Raw genomic sequence first — 20,296 nt, 5'->3', positions numbered from 1 at the left:
AAGCTGTAGATGCCCCATGGCTGAAAGTGTTCAGGGCCAGGTTGGATAGGACTTTGAGCAACCTATGTAGTGAAAGGTGTCCTTGCCCAAGCACTAGATGGTCTTTAAGTCCCTTCGAACCTAAACTATTCTGTGATTTTGCTTTATAAGGATTGTTGTGAGTTGTACTAAGACTCTGAGAATATCAATATATTGTTTCCCTCACTCTAATAACATGGGTTAGTTTAGAATAGCAGTAATTATAAAAGTTCCGCATGCCACTTTTACCATTAGCTTCCAGTCTCATAAAAACTTAAGTAAATTCATACGTAATAAAAAGGCTTTACTTTTTTTACAGCTCCAAAATGGCTTAGGTATCCTCATATGAACTCCAGAAGTGTTCTCTTATCATAGCTAGAGGCTATACCTATACATCTTGTATGCTAAGTGCTTGTTGTGGTTTTTAAGACCAAACCTGCTTCTTTTCTGGTGGAAAGCATGTAGCCTGAGAAAGCATCTTGAAACTTCAGGACTGGGGAAGAGGGAGAGGATGGAAGGGGAAATAATTCTGAATGTTTCCTAAGTGCTACAATTTATCTATGTAATGATGATTTCCTGCCTGATGGTTAGAATGTGGTGATGAAATATTTGTATTCTGGTAAGGGTTTTAACATTGTGCTGAAAATGCATTTAATGACTCTTTGAAACTGGGAGTAAATAGTAAGAATTTGTGTGTTTATGCTGATGAGAAATCATCTTTATCGCTGGAAGGAGCATCCTGTCGTGTGAAATGCTAGAGAAGGAAGAAGGGTAGAGGGAAGTAAAAGCTTGAAAAAATGTGGAGTCTTAGTAAAAGTATATTTCTTTAACATCTCCTTTAGAATAGTTATAAATCACACAGATCATGATACTAGCTAGAGAATGTCATCTCAGAGTTCTGTATCTTAAATATAGAGCATCAGATTTTGTAGAGTTGTCCTCTTCATGGTGCTCTAAGGAAGCCTTTCTACCATGCTCACTGCTGCCTATTTTCTCTCGATACAAGATTGCAGCTATTCAGGTGTTGCATTAGGCAGTCATGGCAGCTCTGTATTCAACAAAACCTCCTTTTCAGCTTCCTATCTTCTTCTGTGTCTCTTCCCCATTGTACAATAATCAGTTATATTCCAGTATTTGGTGTGCCCACAACTGTTGGCAAAGTAAGAACCTGACATAGTTTCAGCGGGATTTTTACTGTATCTAGACAGTGACTATCATTTGTAATCTACTCCAAGTTCTGCTGTGGGTCAGGTGCAATTAGTATAAATGCCATCTCTGATGATGGCATCTCTGATAATCCCCTGGAGAGAATTCCAATTTAGCACCTTGTGATATGCATAAAATAATCTTTTACTGTTTGTGATGCATTTATAACTCTCAACTTTCCTTTGCCTTCTGTGGCATAGGACTGCATGCTCCTTGTAGTTTGTTACTGCTTCATTTATAGCAGGGCATAAAACCAACTCCTCCAGAGCAAAGACAAACTTTTGCCCAACCCTACTCACTCAGGTTCAGGAAACTGTGTCATCACATTGGAATGATTTAGGAAATTAATAATTAAGCCATTGGTGAGGTTAATTTATGTCTCCTTGCTTTGCCAGAGGAAGCTGATTTCATGTAAAAATAATATTTTAATAATGTATTCTGTTAGTGCCTTAATTCTAAGAGCTAAACTAGTTATCACACTTTGAATTTTGTTAGTATCTCTTCCACAAGATCACCTTGCCCTTTCAGCTATCCAGGCATGTATCTTAGACTTCTAGTTAGGAGAATTGGAAATGGCAAGGGAATTGAATCCCTTATCCTAAAACAAGGTTTTCACAATCACCTCTGTTAACAAATCTGTTTTAAATTGTTGTTGTTGTTAGCCTTTTATTAATGGAAGCATAGGTAATGCTTCCTTACATCTGCCTTAAGAGAGACTAGCAGTAGCTTTGGGAAGAGATTTACAGGGCTTAGCTATGGGAAATAGATGAGGGGGGATTTAGTATGGCATGGACTGGGGAAAAATGTATTAAGCTAAAGATGGCAGCCAGGCTCACATAAGAGATAGGTATTGGTGTTACTGGGGAGATGTCTGCTACATTTGCATTGTCTTCTGTACTTTTCTTTTAATCTTTATAGAATTTGTAATAATAATTGTTTGTGTATCTTGAAAATTATAGATTGCATTTTGTCTTAATAAGAATTTTGTGTTGTTTTCTTGTTTTCTCTTTCACCACTAAGAAAATGTCTGAATAAACAATATGTTATATAGTGGGCATCAACATGACCTCTTTAACAATAGATGACTGAGGCATAGTGTAATGCCAGGTGTTACACTGCTTCTTCTAGATCTTAGAATTCACATTTGTAAAGGGAAAAGACACATTTTACTTACATATAAATCTATTTGTGAGTTATTATGAGGGCTTGGGCTGGTGATCTCAGCATTTGTAGCATTTGGAAGTTTACAGGTAGGTCCTTTGGCAAGCTGTTTGTCTGTTAGTTTTGGTTTTTTGGTTAGTTGGAAATTTCCACTGACAATACCAAGCAGCTCAATTAAAGAAACCTGGAAATAAACACAAACAAACCAACAACAAAACCCCCCCCCAAAAAACAGGTTAAAAAAAACCCCACCTGTCTAAACATCCCAGTGTCAGTCTAGTGAAATGAATTCTGGTGTCTGTCTGAACTGATAGAAATCTTGGTCCACTTGAGCCTACGTCTTTATAAATAGAGATTGCTGTGGTATGCTGTATATTGTTAGGCAAATTATTTTGTCCTTAGTCAAACAAGTGAGAACTAAGAAAAAAAGCCAGTATATTACTGAATTTATGACATTTGAAAGCGTAAAAAATCTTTAATCACTTTTGAAAATGTAAAGATTTTCAGTACCCCCCTGCCCTTGGCCTTCTTATTCCGATCAGTGCAATAAATATTTGTGTGGCTGTTGCTCTGCAAGCTGCTTGTGGAGAAAATAGGTAGTGATGACAAATTAGCAGAAGATATTTTCTTTATACAATGTTCCCAGTTTTTATGACAGAGGACTGCTCTGTGATTTAACTGAAAAAATCCATAAAAACAAAATATGAGTGTTTGTTTCTTTGTTGCTTTTTAGATGCACATACAATCTGTTAATAATGTATTTTAGGTTTGGTTTAGATGTACAGGAGAGATTTGTAATCAATAGAATGTATATTTAGAAATTATTGGTTACATATGAAGGTACTGTGAACTTTCTAGGTAATCATCCTTGCTTTATTTTTCTACAAACAGATGTTCCAATGGTAGTTCATAAGCTGTAATAAGCTTAAAGTTAAATGTGTGTCAAAGTTGCTCTTTTTTTCCACTTGCTTCAATTGAAGTTTTTCTGGAGCCTGCATACAAAACAGAACAATAATTTGACTAGGACATTCCTATTTAACCAATGGAAACACAAAGTCACTAATACGTCAATTTAATTTACTGCTGAATGGCAGTAAAGAGGGGTGGCATGCAGCATTGACAGACCTAAATGACTATACAATACACTTATTCTGGAAAGTGTCTTAATTAGCTGTTCAAAAATTTATGTGCTATGAACATAGTTTGAATACTTAATTTATTGCAGACTTAATTGATTCCTGTGTTTCTCCACTGCAGGAACTCATTATACAATGACAAATGGAGGAAATATCAACAGTTCAACACATTTATTGGACCTTCTGGATGAGCCAATTCCTGGAGTTGGAACATACGATGACTTCCATACCATTGACTGGGTTCGAGAGAAATGCAAAGACAGAGAAAGGCATAGACGGGTACTTGAGATAAATAATAGTACTTCTTTAGTTGGATGTTGGAGTTAAGGTCTGATTTAGTAACACATACAAATATATGCATGTCCTTTAGATGTGTACATAGTTTCATCGTAGACCTACCTGAATATTGTTTAAAAAGCACTGCTTAGTTGGATACCTGCAGTCTTGCAGCATTATTATAACTTGGAAAGGAAGCAGTAATTTAATAGAGGGGGACTAGGTCCCTGTAACCCAAATACCATTTTTAAAGTACTGCATTTTTTGCATGCTAGTATATTTAAGGCTATTTTCCAGTGTAGATGTATTTGTAATAGTACAATAGTGGTTTTGGTGGTATTTGTATAGAAAAGTGAAGTGTGACGGATATTGCTTTGTACTGACACAAGTGTGTCTGTGCCACTGCAGCTAAGTGCACAGAGTAAATTAGGATAAAAGAAGAATAGTAACTTTTTCAGCACAATAACTTCAGATATCATTACTAATAGTTGTCTAGAAGTACTATAGGGTAGATACCAAATTTTTTGTTTTATTTTACTTTTATGTGTTTTTTAGTCTAAAGATAAAGATGTTTATATTTGAAGTAGAAGTTTTAGAATTTGAATCATATGAAATAGCTTATTATTAGCATGCTAACAGTTTAATTAAGGTTCAAAAATATTTAATCTATAGGAAGGAAATAATGTTACAATTCACATTTTAGGTGTATGACGTAGAAAATATTCAATTATCCTAATAATGCATTTCCTGGATTTTAGTTCTTTAAATTAAGCAAATGTATGTTTCTTTGTCAGTTGCTTGATGTCTGAATAATTAAGCTGATTTATCTATGTAAAGCACTAAATACAAGCAGAACACTTGTGGTTTCAAGAGAGGGTTTATTTGCCTGCACCTTGCATCATGCAATTTGCATGTCATACTTCCTTTTGTTTCATTATTCATATTACTGAAATACATGCAGTGCTACATATTGATTTCTCTTTGCAGATTAACAGCAAGAAGAAAGAATCAGCATGGGAGATGACAAAAAGTTTGTACGATGCATGGTCAGGATGGTTGGTAGTCACATTAACTGGTTTGGCATCAGGTAAATGAAAACACAAAGGATTCTTTTCTTATATTTGTCAGCAGGTATAGTTGTGTTTTTTCTTTGTTCTCCATCAACCTAGCTAAGAGCTGGTTCAGTCTACTACAAAAATTCCATAAAGGAAGAAAAATTTTACTATCTTGATTTACAGGCTTCACTATTTTGAGGTGAGGGTTTACTGATCAAGTGGGAACCAAAATCCTTACTGAATTTAGAGAGAGTTTCTCAAGTGTTTTGGAGCTTCCACCTACTAAACTGTCAATGTTCTTTAATCCTGTGATTGACATTTATATTTTCCCTTTCTGTAAAATTTTGTAGGATTTCTTGTGAAAGTGTTGACTGTAAAAGTAGCTCTGGTATATGTGTAGTTTTGGTAAGCACACTTCCTTGTAAAGCATGTGTTTATGGATTGGTGAATTCTAAGTATATGTTTCTGTTGTACCTTTACTGAGGTTCTTCCACAGAAAGTACTGACTTTAACAGGTAAAGTTTGTTGACCTATACTTCAGTTCTCTCTTTCCTTCTTAATGTATTTCAGAATGGATTTTACAACTAAAGCCATCCAATAGTTTGTAGCCCAGTGATCAGGCAGTGCTGAATATAGTTTGAAGTGACTAAAACCTGCAGTAAGGAAAGGTCACAAACTTTGTGCCAAGTTTTTCAAAATAAGTATTTCAAATAGACATTGTAGATTAAATGTTAGGAAAGTTAGTTGTGAAGTAAGGCTATGCTTATTAAAAAGCTTGGTAACAGTATAATTACTGCTTAGGTATATACATAATCATTTTCACAAATCACATATAAATTAATATATATGCAAAGTTTGTAGCATGTTTATATACTTCTGGATGCACAAACCAGGAGTGGATAATTACTGGAAATTGTTTATGATAATTTCAATGGGAGCATGCAGTGTAGAGTGTTTTCCATCCCCTAAGAGGCTGTTTTTTACAATTCCTTTATTCTGTTTTTGAGTAACAAAGTGAGCATATTCTGGTTTTGAACACTGGTAGGTTTTTCAGTCTCAGATGCCTTCTCTTGTATGTCTAGTGAATCTTAAATGGTACAACCTTGAGTTCAGTGACAAGGACATCTTATGTTTATGTATTTTAATAATTTGGTTGAAATTCTGTTCTACTGATGTACTGCTTTTGACTTGCCAACACATGGGCTAGAATCCTTTCCCACCTTTTAGACAGGTGAATTCCATCTCTTTCCAGCAGGCTTGGTGCCGTATAAACTGCTCCATCACACAAAAGTAACAGTTCTCTCTTTACTCTTAACTCCTTGGTTTCAGTGGACTGTTGGAGAACTGTGGTATAAGGAAAAAAAAAAAAGGGAAAAAAAAAATCTCGTTTAACTTGGGAAATATGCGAAGTACTTAATTCTTCAAATATTAGTCTTACCATAACAAAACCAGGATATAATCCTGGAAATCAGTAGTATATTAAATGTCAATTTAATTAAGTAAATACTTACTACTTCAGTTAATACAAGCACATTCCTTTATTTTAGCTGTGTGTGTTATTTCTGTTTACCAGAACATTGATACAAAACTGTTTCTACAACAGGGGCATTGGCAGGATTAATTGACATAGCTGCTGACTGGATGACTGACCTGAAGGAAGGCATTTGCCTTAGTGCTTTGTGGTTTAACCATGAACAGTGTTGTTGGGGTTCAAATGAGACCACATTTGAAGAGAGAGATAAATGTCCACAGTGGAAAACATGGGCAGAACTAATAATTGGGCAAGCAGAAGTGAGTATTCTTTGATGGTCTTCTTCAACTGCTTGGCTGAATAGGGAAAAAAAAATATAATGGCCTTAAGGTTAGGGTACAACCCACACATGAATTTGGGTTGTACTGTCTGTGCCATGTTTCAGCATTTGAATTGATTACTACATTATAGTGTAATAAATGTGTATTCCATGAACTGGAAGGTGGCTTGGAATATTGCAAATGTAAGGAAGTTATGAGAATATAGAACTGTTAATAACACGAGAATTTCTATTCTTGATCATAACTGTATGTAAATTAAATCCATATATGGTGTTCTCTGATAACTAATAGATTTATTTGTTTTTCTACCAAGTTTTTTTAAATAAAGATTTTCTCAATATTCACTAGATTTTAGCAGCTATTAGCTATTTAAAATACACTTGTTATATGTTTATTTTTTCTTTATAAGATGAAGAAATACTTTCCACCTTTTCTAACACAGTCTGTGCTAATGTACAGGTGTCATGGCTTTATGCATTTCAAACAAAACTCTCTTGGCAATGACTGTTGTGTCTCAAAATGTGTGTATAAATGTACTTGCAGCAAGAGTACTTCTGGATTATTTTAAGTAGTGATTTTGCTCTTATGTCAAATCTATTCTCTGACTTTTTGTTTTTGCTTTTAGGGTCCAGGTTCATACATAATGAACTACATCATGTACATTTTCTGGGCTTTGAGCTTTGCCTTCTTAGCAGTTTCTCTGGTGAAGGTATTTGCTCCCTACGCCTGTGGCTCAGGGATACCTGAGGTGAGGTCTAACTAATATATATATATATATATTATAGGTGTTTCATGTTAATGTGTAGATTACTGCTGCCTTAGTGGGTCAGGGGAAAGGCAAGAGGAAGCATCCTGTGCCTTTGAAGAAATATATTAATACAAGCATTCAAACTGAAAACATGTAGTTTTGCTAATTGTTTCTGAGAAAATGCCTTAAATTTAAAAGAATTTCCTGGGTTAGTAGATTTTGCTTCTGTCAGGACCACTTTTTAAGGAAGCATTTGGATTAGTATACTTCTGAAGAATGATTGCCAAACCTCCCCTAATCCATACCCTCTCTATGGTGATAAGAGAGCAGTGATTCATTGACACAATATAGGTCATTTGATAGAGCAATCAATCTTGTTGCAATGGCTTTAGTGGCATTGACTACCACAAACCAATAGACGGTTGCAGTGTGAAATGTGTGGTATCCTCAAAAAATCGCTGTTTACAATTGCTGTCTGCTACTATCCACATAATGGGAGAGAAAAATCCAAAGTCAAATCAGTTCTGGTCAGTCTCACTTCTTCAGTTTTTCTGTAAATATTTTTTTTTAATCTACCTCTGTTTAAGCCTGGAGTAGTTCAGTGCCATTATTCCAGAAGAAATTTCATCTTGAATTGGTTTTTAAATCTAGCTGTCTTTACTTCCTAGACACAGCTGCCCAGTATTTTGTGTGCATCCTATTTATGGACATGCTGTCCTGTGATAGCTGTATATTATTTACTCTGCATGGGCTTATTTTCCAAGCTTATAATATAGCATTATTAAGCACAGTAATACCTTTGGCATGTGGCACATTTTCCTGGTGGAGATAGGCTGATCTTTTCCATCTTTATGTGAAGAAATCTACTGTCGATTTTTATGTAATGATGGTAAAAACATGGAGAGAAAACATGGGATATTGGTGCAAGCTGGGATATTGGTACAATAGATGATCTTGAGTATGGTTTTAGCAGATTTATTTTTCATTTAGAAATTTTCTGCCTTTTGCTCAATAATTTGCCTCATAAACTAATGAATCCAGTCTTAGAAGCTGCTGCAGATTAATTTTCTACTAAATATAATTGATACTGTAGTTGTGTGTTATTACCCAGTGTTTTAGAGTAAGTTTCAAATGAAAAGCTTCTGGCAAGCAGATAGTTGAGTTGTGGCCATACGAATGATACATATTTTAAAGTATGACAAAGTTAGTAATTTGAAAAGGCTAAAATTAAAGCAGCTAAAATTAAAGGATGAATTATTTTTTGAAAATTGAAGAATGCAGTAACAGATACAGTTTTTTATTTCTTCCAGATAAAAACTATTTTGAGCGGATTCATCATCAGAGGTTACTTGGGGAAGTGGACTTTAATGATAAAAACAATTACTTTAGTCTTGGCTGTTGCATCAGGTTTGAGTTTAGGAAAAGAAGGTCCTTTGGTACATGTTGCCTGCTGCTGTGGGAATATTTTTTCCTACCTCTTTCCAAAATACAGTACAAATGAAGCTAAAAAAAGAGAGGTAAGTTATTGAAAAAGCATTTCTAGAATGTATTGCATATTGGTGCATTTTCACTGATTTATTTAAAAGAAGATCTTTGTTCTCTTAGAATATTGTGATTATCAATTGTCAATATAGTGATTATCAATTGTTATTTATTATGCTAAAAACAATGTGTTATCCCCAGCATTCTCACAGTAAGTAATTTCTATGGCAGAGTCAGTTTGTGTTTCTTCCACTTCAGAGACCATTTGGTTTTATTTAAGTTCTTTCTGTGCTTGTCTCTACATTTTGGTAATTGATGAGTATCTTTAATTGTGAGGACAGCAGAGTACTCTGAGCCCATGAACAAAGTGTTCCTGGTGACAGCAGTGTTTTCTGCCCCGTTTCAGTTCACTGTTGTTAATAAGAGTGTGGTGGGTTTGACTTGGGGCCGGCCAAGCAGTTCTCTCACCTCTCTGTCCTGTGCAGGACAGCAGGAGAGAGTAAGATGAAAAGCTCAGAGGTCAAGATGAGGACTGGGAGATTCCTCACCAGTTACCATTCCAGGCCAAACAGGCCAGACTTGAGGAAAGTTACTTGACTGCCAATAGTAGAGTAATAAGAAATGAAATCAAAACGAAATGTATCTTGCCCCCACTGTCCCTTCTTGAAAGGCTCAGCTTTGCTCCTAACTCTTCTATCCCAAAGTGGCACAAGGGGATACTGTGTTTCTGCTGCTCCTTCCTCTTGATTCTCTTTCTCTGCCCCGATGAGGGGCCCCACCCATGGGAGACAGACCTTCACAAATAGCTTCAGCGTGGGTCCTTTCCACAGGGTACAGCCATTCAGGACTGCCCCAGCCTGGATCACCCACAAGCTGCAGTGCTTGCGAGAAACCTGCTCCTGCTTGGGCTCCTTTTCACAGGCCACGGCCCTTGCTAGGAGCTTGCCAGGAGCTTGCAAGGGCTGCAGGGTGAAAATCTGCTCTGCTATGCATTTGTTCTCCTCTATCATCAGCAAAATTAGCTTATAACTATGGTGAATTTTGTTGTTCATGTTTACAACATAGACTGTGACAAACCCCCTCACCTTTATTGTTTTCCAGGTGTTGTCAGCTGCCTCAGCAGCAGGGGTTTCTGTAGCCTTTGGTGCCCCAATTGGTGGAGTCCTTTTCAGTCTGGAGGAGGTATGTCAAGAGATGGCACTGAAGAAAAAATGTTTTAAAAAATCCTCTTAGTTTAAATAATTACAGACTCCTTTAAGCTATGGAGTCTCTCCTAAGAAGGAAATTATTTTTGGACCCATATTTCAAAACCAAGAGTCCTGTTACCAGCAAACTCCTAAAGATTTTTTTTTTCTTTTTTTTTTTTTAATGAATGTCAGCTTTACTTTATTCTCAGTTATTTTATTTTGGAAAAGGATTGAATCTGTTAATAATTACAGTTTACATGCAGATACAGACACAGAAGGTTTTCACTCTAGGAGTTTATTCTGAAAAAAAAAAGAAATAAGTCTCTTAATTTTTGAAAAAGGCTTTAGAAACTTACTCAACAGTTTTGTAAAGCATGTTTTTAAGCATTATGTAAAGCTTCAGACACTAAACACAATTATATGATAATTAACACAACTGTGATAATTATTAAAAGGGCAAATATACTATAAAACTTACCTCCAAAGCAAGCAAATTCTCTTTTCCAAAAAATGTTTTATGCTAAATTAGTTTTAATTTTAATTTCCAAAATACATAAGAATGTTATTTCTATCATTGGCATTTTTAAAGACAACTAAAACCCTAAAAATCTCTGAATTGAAAAGTAGGGAAGGTATTCTTTTATGTATAATTTTATTATATTCTTAGGGTGTTTTGAGGAATTCCTCTGTTGCCAGAAAATGCAGAAGAAAACTGTCTTAAAATTCAAATCAGGCTATGTGGGGCTTAAGAATGAAATTGCATGTTCTGTTTTGAGGCCTTTTAAATTTTTTTTGTTAGTTTTAATTTAATCATACTTCTTAAAAATAACAGATCTGTGATAAACCTTTCAATATAGGTTGAAAGGAGATGAAAATATTAGCAGGAAATCTAAGAGTACAGCTAGTACTCTGGCTCTCATGAAGACTAGTTAGAGACACAAAGCAGAGCAGCTTCTAAGCATAAATTGCAGTGCATCATTTCCTAACGGTCTTAAAACAGCAGAAGTTTCAACATGCTGTAGTATTGACTTAAAATCTGAGTTGAGCTTTTTAAAAATGCAGAATCCGCTGGAGTGCCAGTGCTCCAAGTGATAGGAATAATGTTTTTTAGCTTATACCATGTGAGCAGCAGTATTCTAACACATGCATAAACCTGTTTTTCCCAGTCTTTAATTGAATCACTAATGATTCTCATGTATTGTCTTTTGCAGGTCAGTTACTATTTCCCACTGAAAACTTTATGGAGATCGTTTTTTGCTGCTTTAGTAGCTGCATTTGTTTTAAGGTCCATAAATCCTTTTGGTAATAGCCGCCTAGTTCTTTTTTATGTGGAATATCACACTCCTTGGTATCTTTTTGAACTGCTTCCTTTTATTCTTCTGGGAGTATTTGGTGGGCTCTGGGGAGCATTTTTCATCCGAGCAAATATTGCATGGTGTCGCCGACGCAAATCTACAAAATTTGGGAAGTATCCTGTCCTGGAGGTTATTATTGTTGCAGCAATAACAGCTGTGATTGCATTTCCTAATCCATATACAAGGCTAAACACCAGTGAGCTTATTAAGGAGCTCTTCACAGACTGTGGGCCATTAGAATCCTCCTCACTCTGTGACTACAGAAATGATATGAATGCAAGCAAAATTGTAGATGATATTCCGGACCGCCCAGCAGGCACTGGAGTCTACTCAGCTATATGGCAGTTGTGTTTAGCACTCATATTTAAAATAATCATGACAGTCTTCACTTTTGGTATCAAGGTAAGTGTGAATGCAGTAGCTCTCTTATCTGCTGTGATCATTTAATTATTGCCTTCCTCATTTCCCATTTCTTGAAGCTAGAAGCTTTGTTTACTTTTTTCATGTTATTTCTTTTAAAAAAAGGTCTTTTTACTTTTGGTTAATAAGCAAGTCCTGTAGCAAACAGTAATAACTTTAATTAAATTCAGAATAGCCCTTTGTTCAGCTGAATAGAAATGTGCTAAATGCAGTAGGGAGCAGTAACTGTGTAGATGGATGGCTGTTTGTATGTGCCTGATTCAGCAATAAGGGATTATTCTAAAATTTCCAGGAGCGAAGTTCAAGCATAACCGCTCAGATTCCCTGTCTGTTACTTGGAAGAAGAGCAGACTGTACCCCTTCCACTACTCATTGGTGATATTTCTTATATCTACTCTCCTCATTGTTCACATAAATCGAATTACTACAGATGTTAAAAGGAGGCAATGATGATTTCTTCTGCTGTATTTTCCAGTATTGCATGTTGTGATGAGAAAATGGGCTTTGTTCGTGTGACTGTAATGGAAATTTCTTCTCCATTACAAGCAGCATAATTTTTGGTTTACCAGTTGTTTCATAGATCTGTTTTGGAAGTGGCTTCAGCTTCTCCACAGTCCGTAGCTGTTTTCCAAATGATGATGTATAAGTGTCACACCTTCATCACTTTCTGTCTTGTCAGGCTCCCTTCATAGATTCTGCAAGTACATCACAATCAAATGTGTCTTAATGCAAATTTCTGTAGAATGTTCACTAAGTAAGATTTGTTTAAATTTGCCTTAACTTTTCAGTGTAAGTTGCTGTTCCATGTAACAGCATGCATAAGAAAACACTTCCTTTCTGTAAGGGTGTCTGCTCACTAGAATGTGCTGTGCAGAGAACACCCTTGGAAGTTCTCATACCTTGACTGGTTGCAAGCCTGAGCACCCTGCTGAGGGTGGCCTGCTTGAGCAGGCGTAGACAATCTGGGACAGTCATCTTCAACCTCAACTATTCTGTAACTGATAGAACAGTAACATCATGTTGTATTTCTCATGTTTGGATATTTTAGAAGATGTTGCAGGTTGTTATTTGAAGTTATGTTCTGTATGTTGGTTGGTGGGTAAGAGGAATCTTAGAGTGTGTGTTTAAAACACTAGTCTTCCTTAGGTCCGTAATTCAGGCAGTGTTGTGGGATATGACCACTTCAATCTGTTGTTTAGTTTTGTATTCACTTACTGGGTTTCATTTATATCTTGGACATTCCTTTACCATTCACGTGTTTATGTGCATCTGTCTCTTTTGCATGGGGTTGTCACCACAAGGTCACACTGCATATTAGATAGAATTCAGTGGTTTACATACAGAATGGGAGAGCCCTCGTTTGAGTTTGGTTCATTTACTCAGAACTTCAGCATGTAGAAATATTTTTTGTGAAGTTGTGAGAATGTCTTTATTACTTTGCCAGTAGGCAAGGGGTCATGTTGCTGTCATTGATGGAACTGTGCTGCATGGATTTCTTCGAAGCTTTAAAGCATGTGGTTAGTTAGAGTGTCAGCCAGGATCTGGAGGATGTTACTTTAATGATATTTTTTTGCTTTAGGCTTTATCTCTATAAAATACGCAAATTCAAAATAGAAGGAAAAAAAAAAGTGAAGAAATAATATTACACTGTCATTTAAATAATTATAAAGGTCCTCTGGGCTCTCCAGGTCTGTTCCTGGAGCTGTAGCCATCTGCAAACATACATCTTCCCCACAGGAACTGCTTTCCTGTGAGGTGAGGAAAGCTACCCAGCTGTTGCCAGTGGGGCAAAGTGATTTCTGCTGCTAGTACTGCTGTGGACATGCATTACCAGGAGGCTGATATGGCAGGGGTTTGGCATTTTTTTGTTTGTTTTGATTTGTGTTTTTTTTTTTTCCCTTTCATGTTTTTACTCTAAACTTTATTGCTTGTTATCAGTAGACTCGTTACTGTGTCTAAATCATGATCAAAAGGTGGGAAGGAGTTACAGTTTTGCCTCAGAACATGATTGGTACACAGCTGCACTAATGAAGAAGTGGAAACTTGTACCTATATCCTAATCCTTGCTTCTTCCAAAGATGACACATGTGACACACAACAAATCCTTTCCTCTGGAGTGTAATTTGAGCTTGCTCAAAAGGAAGCTCCAGAGAAGAAAGCTGAGAAGAGGAAAAACTTAGCTGTTTTCCCTTGCTACTTCTCTGGGAAGATTCCTCTCCCCTTTGTGATTTGTGACTCACAGGCGTATGCAAACAAATGGACCTGTAAAATCATAATTACAGTTAGACTTGTAACCATTATCCACATATGATGGAAAGGAGGAGCTAGTGCATTAAAAGGTATATTACCAAAGGACCAGAAACAATTTTGATGTAATTTCCATGTGGAGACTGAATTTCTGTTGCATACACAGTAGACTGAATTTCTGTTGCAATATTCTGTTGTTAGCACAGTAGGATCTGAGGCAGTTTCAAAGGTTTATTTTGTTACTTTTATACTGGAAATACGGGATTCTTTCAGGGTACTGTTGTACTGTACACCAAGAAAGAATTTCACTCAGGGAAAGAAAATATTTTAGCAGTTGGCTAGGGGCTTAGATGCATAATTAATTGTGGGAAATAACAGGTAGTTATAGTGGTATAAATGCATAATTTGAATACTAGACTAAAATGATAGCATTGAATGTTATCTCTGTAAACACTGAAATATTAGGTAATTCAGTATAGGAATTAAAGTTTATTAAACTTTTTCTCAAAACGTGTGCTGCTGACTGTCTAACACAAAGTTTGTTTTCCTTTGGTTTGTTGGTTAGAAATAATCTTTGCAACCACAAATATAGACAAAATATAAAGTAATAATAATTATAAGCTATCTTTGCTTTCCCTTGGTTTGTTGCTAGAAATCTTCTTTGCAACCGTAAATACAGATAAAATATAGTAATACTAACAACAACAGCAATTCTAAAATACATTTCTGCACCAGCTATTGAATACCACAGCAAAAATCTATAGTTTGGAATTCCACAATACTTAAATTTCACAGCTGTACAATACAAGAAAAATTACATGATGTGTCCTGTTACAGCAGGAATGCAATATTTAAGTTATTTCAACAAGATGGGATGAGATGCACAAAGTAACAATTCTATTCTTTTTTTGTAGTCACACCTCTACCTCAGTCACAGTATAAAATATTTTGATGTTAACAACTGCTGTGAGGAGAAGCAGCAGGCATTTGCAGTTTAATGAGACATTTAGGTACCAGTATGTTTTTTGGAAAGATTGGCTTCATAAGGAGAAGAGAAGATACGCAAGTTTCTTTGTATGAAACTGCTGATAAAAGCAAGTTTGCACTAATATTTTACTAAGCCATGTTTGTGTGACAAGGCTTTAGTTAGTAGCAGGAAAACATTTTAAGTAACTAAACTGACAGTAGAAGCTTCTTTTTTTCTTTAACCTATTGTGTTACCAATTTTTTTGCGGTGGGGATCATCTTGCCTTTTTCTCTCTTGGTGTGTTTAGCATTCTACATACACTCATTTCTATAGGAGACAGCAGTAATAGTACAGAGCCTCTTTTAAAACTCACCTGTTTAGTTAATTTATAGCAGTGTCAGGAAGCAGTTTAGGAAGGCAGTCCTGTTTAGTAAGTCAATGTTGACTCTGAGGAATGTGAAGGAATAAGGAAGACAGGAAATGATAAGGAAATCTTTCCAGTATGATTGGCACAGCTCACACTGGGCATGCCCATGGTAGAGAATTGTGCTATTGGCACCGAGTCTAGTTTTTGGTCCTGTATTGGTGGTAGATTTTCTCTCAAACACAGTATGATATAAACAAACATTCTCATAAAATGGTTTCTGTTAATCAGGTCAATCAGAGATATCAATAGCTTTCTGTTAAGTTCTGCTAACCTTCCAAGGTCACTTTACATGTTTTAACCTGATAGTTTGAGTGTTTGTTACTCTTTCAGAAAAAAAATAGAAAAAATCACTTCTTAAGTGATGTGTCAGTTATGTTCCCAGCAGCATGACAACAGTTCTGGTTTCGTTGCAGGTTCCATCTGGGTTGTTCATACCTAGTATGGCAATTGGAGCAATAGCAGGAAGGATTGTAGGAATTGCAGTGGAGCAGCTGGCTTACTACCATCATGACTGGTTCATTTTCAAGGAATGGTGTGAAGTTGGAGCTGACTGTATTACACCTGGTCTTTATGCCATGGTTGGTGCTGCTGCATGCTTAGGTAAATAAAATGTAACAAATAAGTATCTGTTTTCTTCATATATCAAAATAATTATTAAAAAATGAAAGGAGATATAAACTTGTATAGTTTTGGAACACCTATTTATAACGTCTTTCCTCCAGAGTAATACATTCACATCTCTACACAAGACCCTCAACTCCTTGTGATCTGAGAAATAATGTGAAATCTAAATTGATGAGAAATAGGAAAATTTTAGTAGTGTTTGCTTTCTCTTTTTGGTATCAAGAAAAGTCATCACTACATTGGTCAGAAAAATTAGTTCCTTAAAGCAGAGAATTTACGGTGTCAAGTACAGTTAAAATTATTAGAAGGAAGTGGTGTGATCAGCTACCACATCTACATGAATTGCAAGAAATTGTTCTTGAAATTCATTATCCAAACAAAAGCTTTAGAAGTGTGTAAGGTATTTTTAACAAGTCTAATTGTTGAAAATCAGCTTCATGGAAAGAGGCTTAAGTTGTCCTTATTTATAAGTTAGTGGCCTTAGAAATTAACCTTAAAAGCTGTTAGGACAAATTCTGCAAGAAGTAGACTTCTTCTTTAAGCAAAGGTATGTTTGGGCAATCAAACTAGTAATAGAAATTTAGGTTTTGGAGAAGTTGTTCTAGTTTTTAATAGTGCAACTTGAATCACTCTTGAATGAATTGAAAGACAGTTCTTATTATTTGATTGAATGAAGAGACAGCATTAAAAACCTTAGCAGAAAAAAATTATTTTAAACAGTAACATAAGAGAAATATAATCCCTGTCTTCTGTTGTCCAAGAAAGAGATTTCTTTTCATCAGCTCATAATTCTGTTTAGCTTTTATGATTAAGCAACAGCATTGAATTCTTTTTTCAAATTCTTATATTAAAAGCATTTCACAGTGCTTTTAACTTTGATGTGGTATGGAGATATACACAGTTTTATTCTTAGTTTACATTAAATAACTGTACATATTTTCCAATTCCTTTATTACCTCCCTTTCTATGAATTTTCCCTAAACTCTCTTTTTCACTTCTAGAAGTTTTGTGTTAATTTTCTCTGTCTGCTTCGTTGGTATTACACAGAAGGATGTTTGTCAGATGGCCTTTCATGTCAAAGTTATGTTTATAGGTCTCAGCAGGAAGGCAGAAAATTCTAAAATTATTGTTATCTGATACTCAGATGTTACTGACTGTCATTTTCCTTGCAGGTGGTGTGACAAGGATGACTGTGTCCCTGGTAGTTATTGTCTTTGAGCTAACAGGAGGGCTGGAATATATTGTGCCCCTAATGGCTGCAGTCATGACCAGTAAGTGGGTAGGAGATGCCTTTGGTAGGGAAGGCATCTATGAAGCACACATCCGACTGAATGGATATCCTTTCTTGGATGCAAAGGAAGAATTCACTCACACAACACTGGCTGCTGATGTGATGAGACCTCGCAGGAGCGACCCACCTTTAGCAGTTCTGACGCAGGATAATATGACTGTCGAAGACATAGAAACCCTGATCAATGAAACCAGCTATAATGGTTTTCCTGTCATTATGTCAAAGGAATCGCAGAGACTTGTGGGGTTTGCTCTAAGAAGAGATTTAACTATTGCAATAGGTAATTAACTTCCAGTATTGCATTATTATATGCACCAATTTAAATTGTTTAATATTATTTTATATTTAAAATAGAATTTACTCTCTATGTTTTTAGACTGCAGATTGATTTAACTGTATGATAATGTATCTTCAGTAGCAGGCTCTGAAATGAAGAAAATCCTCATCTCTTTGTCTCTTGTAAAAGCAAAAGTTGTAGGTCAAAACATTATCTAATCTGGTATTTTTTATTTTTTTGAGGCTTTTGATAGTATCTCATTTCCTCGAGTAATGCTATACTAACATTGTTCTTCAAAATTAAGTAATTCTCATTTTTGACCAGCAGTATTCTGTGAGAATTACTGTCCAAGTAATTTTTAAATGTATATCCTATTTCTTTCTTACAGTGTGTTATTTACTTTTGTCATGGCAACCATGGTTGTATTATGAAGAGATATGTGGAATATTAATTATTTTACAATTTGTGTAATGGGAAATTAGTCCCTGGGTACATGAGCACAGAAGCCCTGTTTAGGACAGCTCTTTCTGGGTGAATATTGTTAGTGCTTGTGTGATACTTGTGATAATGCTTTGTGTCCTGGCAAGAAAAATTCTGTGGATTTTGAGGCTACTATCATAACTATAAGAGGAAAAACACTGTTATGTAAGAAAATCTTAGAAAGCATGTAACATTTATTGCATGAAATAAGGGATGGAAGTTGCATCTTAAACTACTTTATTTTTAAACATATATTTTAAACAAAGACACTTGAGAAAGGGACAGATGCTTCCAGAGACTTTTTTTAAAAGCATGCTTTTTGAACATAATAGTGTTTACTTCAGTCAGATTTTGGCCTGGGGTCCTACTACTGTGTATACCATGGTATTACATTGCGTAGGATGTATATGAATGTACAAAACTTGGAAATCATTACTGACGCCATCCATACTGGTTTAAGTTTGCATTTATTTGAGTAAATGGGGGAATAGCAGAACACTCTTCTTAGAAAACACTTTCACAGGTAAGACTCATTTCAGCTGCTGAGATTATACAGTGAAAGTCACTTAATCTTGGGTTGTCTCTGTCATAAGAGTCATTGTGCCCTTGCAGCCAGGAGGGCCAAGTGTGTCCTGGGGTACATCAGGCACAGCACTGCCAATGGAGCAAGGGACGAGATTGTCCTGCTCTCCACTGGAGCAGCCTCACCTCAAGTCCTGTGTGCAGTTTTTGGTGCCAGGTAGTCAGAGTTATAAAGCCATGAGAGATCATCCAGAGGAGAGCCACAAGGATGGTGAAGGGCCTTGAGCTGAAGCCATATGAGAAGCAGCTGAGGTCACTTGGTCTGTTAATCCTGGAGGAGACTGTGGGGAGACCTCATTGCAGTCTGCAACTTCCTCATGAGGGCGAGAGGAGGGGCAGGCACTGATCTCTCCTCTGTGGTGCGCTCACTGATAAGACCTGAGGGAATGGCCTGAAGTTGTACTGAGGGAAGTTTAAGTTGGATATTAGGAAAAATTCAGGGGGCTGTCAATTGAGGCTGACTTTTCCCTGGCAGTTTCTTCAGGAGCTGAGTAGGTTTTTTTTTTTAGCCTTTCCACCTCTTCATAGTAAATAAAAGTTACTTATTTGAGTGAGAAAATTAGTTGAATAATGACTAAAGCTGAATGGCAAATGGCTTTTGTGATTTTTGCACAACCACTTCCTGGGGATAAAGCAGTGGCTATGAAAATACAGGCAAGAGCCTGGTATTGTTGAGCTGTAAGTCTGCATTAACATCTTACTCCAAGAATGTAAATTCTTCCTCCTTTGCTTTTTTTCCCCTTCCCTATCTTTTTTAAAGAAAGTGCTAGAAAGAAGCAGGAGGGGATTGTTGGCAGTTCCAGGGTATGTTTTGCCCAGCATACCCCATCGCTTCCAGCAGAAAGCCCTCGACCTTTGAAGCTCAGAAGTATACTTGATATGAGCCCTTTCACCGTGACAGACCACACACCAATGGAAATAGTGGTGGATATTTTCCGGAAGCTGGGTCTGAGGCAGTGCCTTGTAACACACAATGGGTGAGTAAAGTGGCAGCAATGCTGTGCATTTTTTTAGATACAGTACTTTTCACTTCCAGAATCAGAGTATTTGAACCAGGATATACACCAGGATCATGGTATTTGAACCTGTAAGTTTGCAACTGAGGACCCCAGCTGTTCATTAAGAACTTGCTGTGCTGTAGCACCTCTCTGAAATTCTTACGCCGTCCGTGTGTTCTAAGTAAGCAGGCAGATGATTTCAGTCATTTTACGATGTTCTATTAAAAATTTACTGCCATTCAGCAAGCTTGGTCTGTGCAACTTGCTTGTGGACGAGATACAGCTTCTCTTGCAGAAATTTAGTCTTGTGCGCTGCAGAGTCTAAGGCTTATACTTCCTGGTTAGTATCAATGTTCTGGCAACATGCAATATATCAGCAGTTACTGAACATCTACAATACTGGGTTCATAAAGAGTAAAGGGGAAAATGATCTAGTCAGTATCTCTTCATCTAGTAAGTCTAGTGATGGCGATTACCACCAAGCTTTTGTTTTTTGGCATACTAACAATTAAACTGCTGCTAGTTCTGGAACTTCAGTCTGCAACTT

General features: G+C 36.3%; 1 protein-coding gene across 5 annotated transcripts in view; it reads left to right on the top strand.

The window, feature by feature from the left end:
• The window catches only part of CLCN3 (chloride voltage-gated channel 3), a 60,351-nt gene that overhangs the window by 33,527 nt on the left and 6,528 nt on the right, over positions 1-20,296 (top strand). For all 5 annotated transcript variants that reach the window (XM_021555216.3, XM_021555542.3, XM_021555387.3 and 2 more), the window contains 10 exons: positions 3,643-3,800; positions 4,785-4,884; positions 6,456-6,643; positions 7,290-7,412; positions 8,723-8,929; positions 9,996-10,076; positions 11,293-11,838; positions 15,911-16,097; positions 17,294-17,692; positions 19,512-19,728. In XM_021555216.3, coding sequence (XP_021410891.1) covers positions 3,643-3,800; positions 4,785-4,884; positions 6,456-6,643; positions 7,290-7,412; positions 8,723-8,929; positions 9,996-10,076; positions 11,293-11,838; positions 15,911-16,097; positions 17,294-17,692; positions 19,512-19,728 — 2,206 coding nt within the window. The remainder of the gene's footprint in view (positions 1-3,642; positions 3,801-4,784; positions 4,885-6,455; positions 6,644-7,289; positions 7,413-8,722; positions 8,930-9,995; positions 10,077-11,292; positions 11,839-15,910; positions 16,098-17,293; positions 17,693-19,511; positions 19,729-20,296) is intronic.

Source organism: Lonchura striata, chromosome 4 (genome assembly GCF_046129695.1).
Source record: "Lonchura striata isolate bLonStr1 chromosome 4, bLonStr1.mat, whole genome shotgun sequence".
In the NCBI taxonomy this organism is placed as follows: domain Eukaryota; kingdom Metazoa; phylum Chordata; class Aves; order Passeriformes; family Estrildidae; genus Lonchura; species Lonchura striata.
Note: the sequence above shows the minus strand (reverse complement) of the source record. Positions and strands in the feature narration are given on the sequence as shown.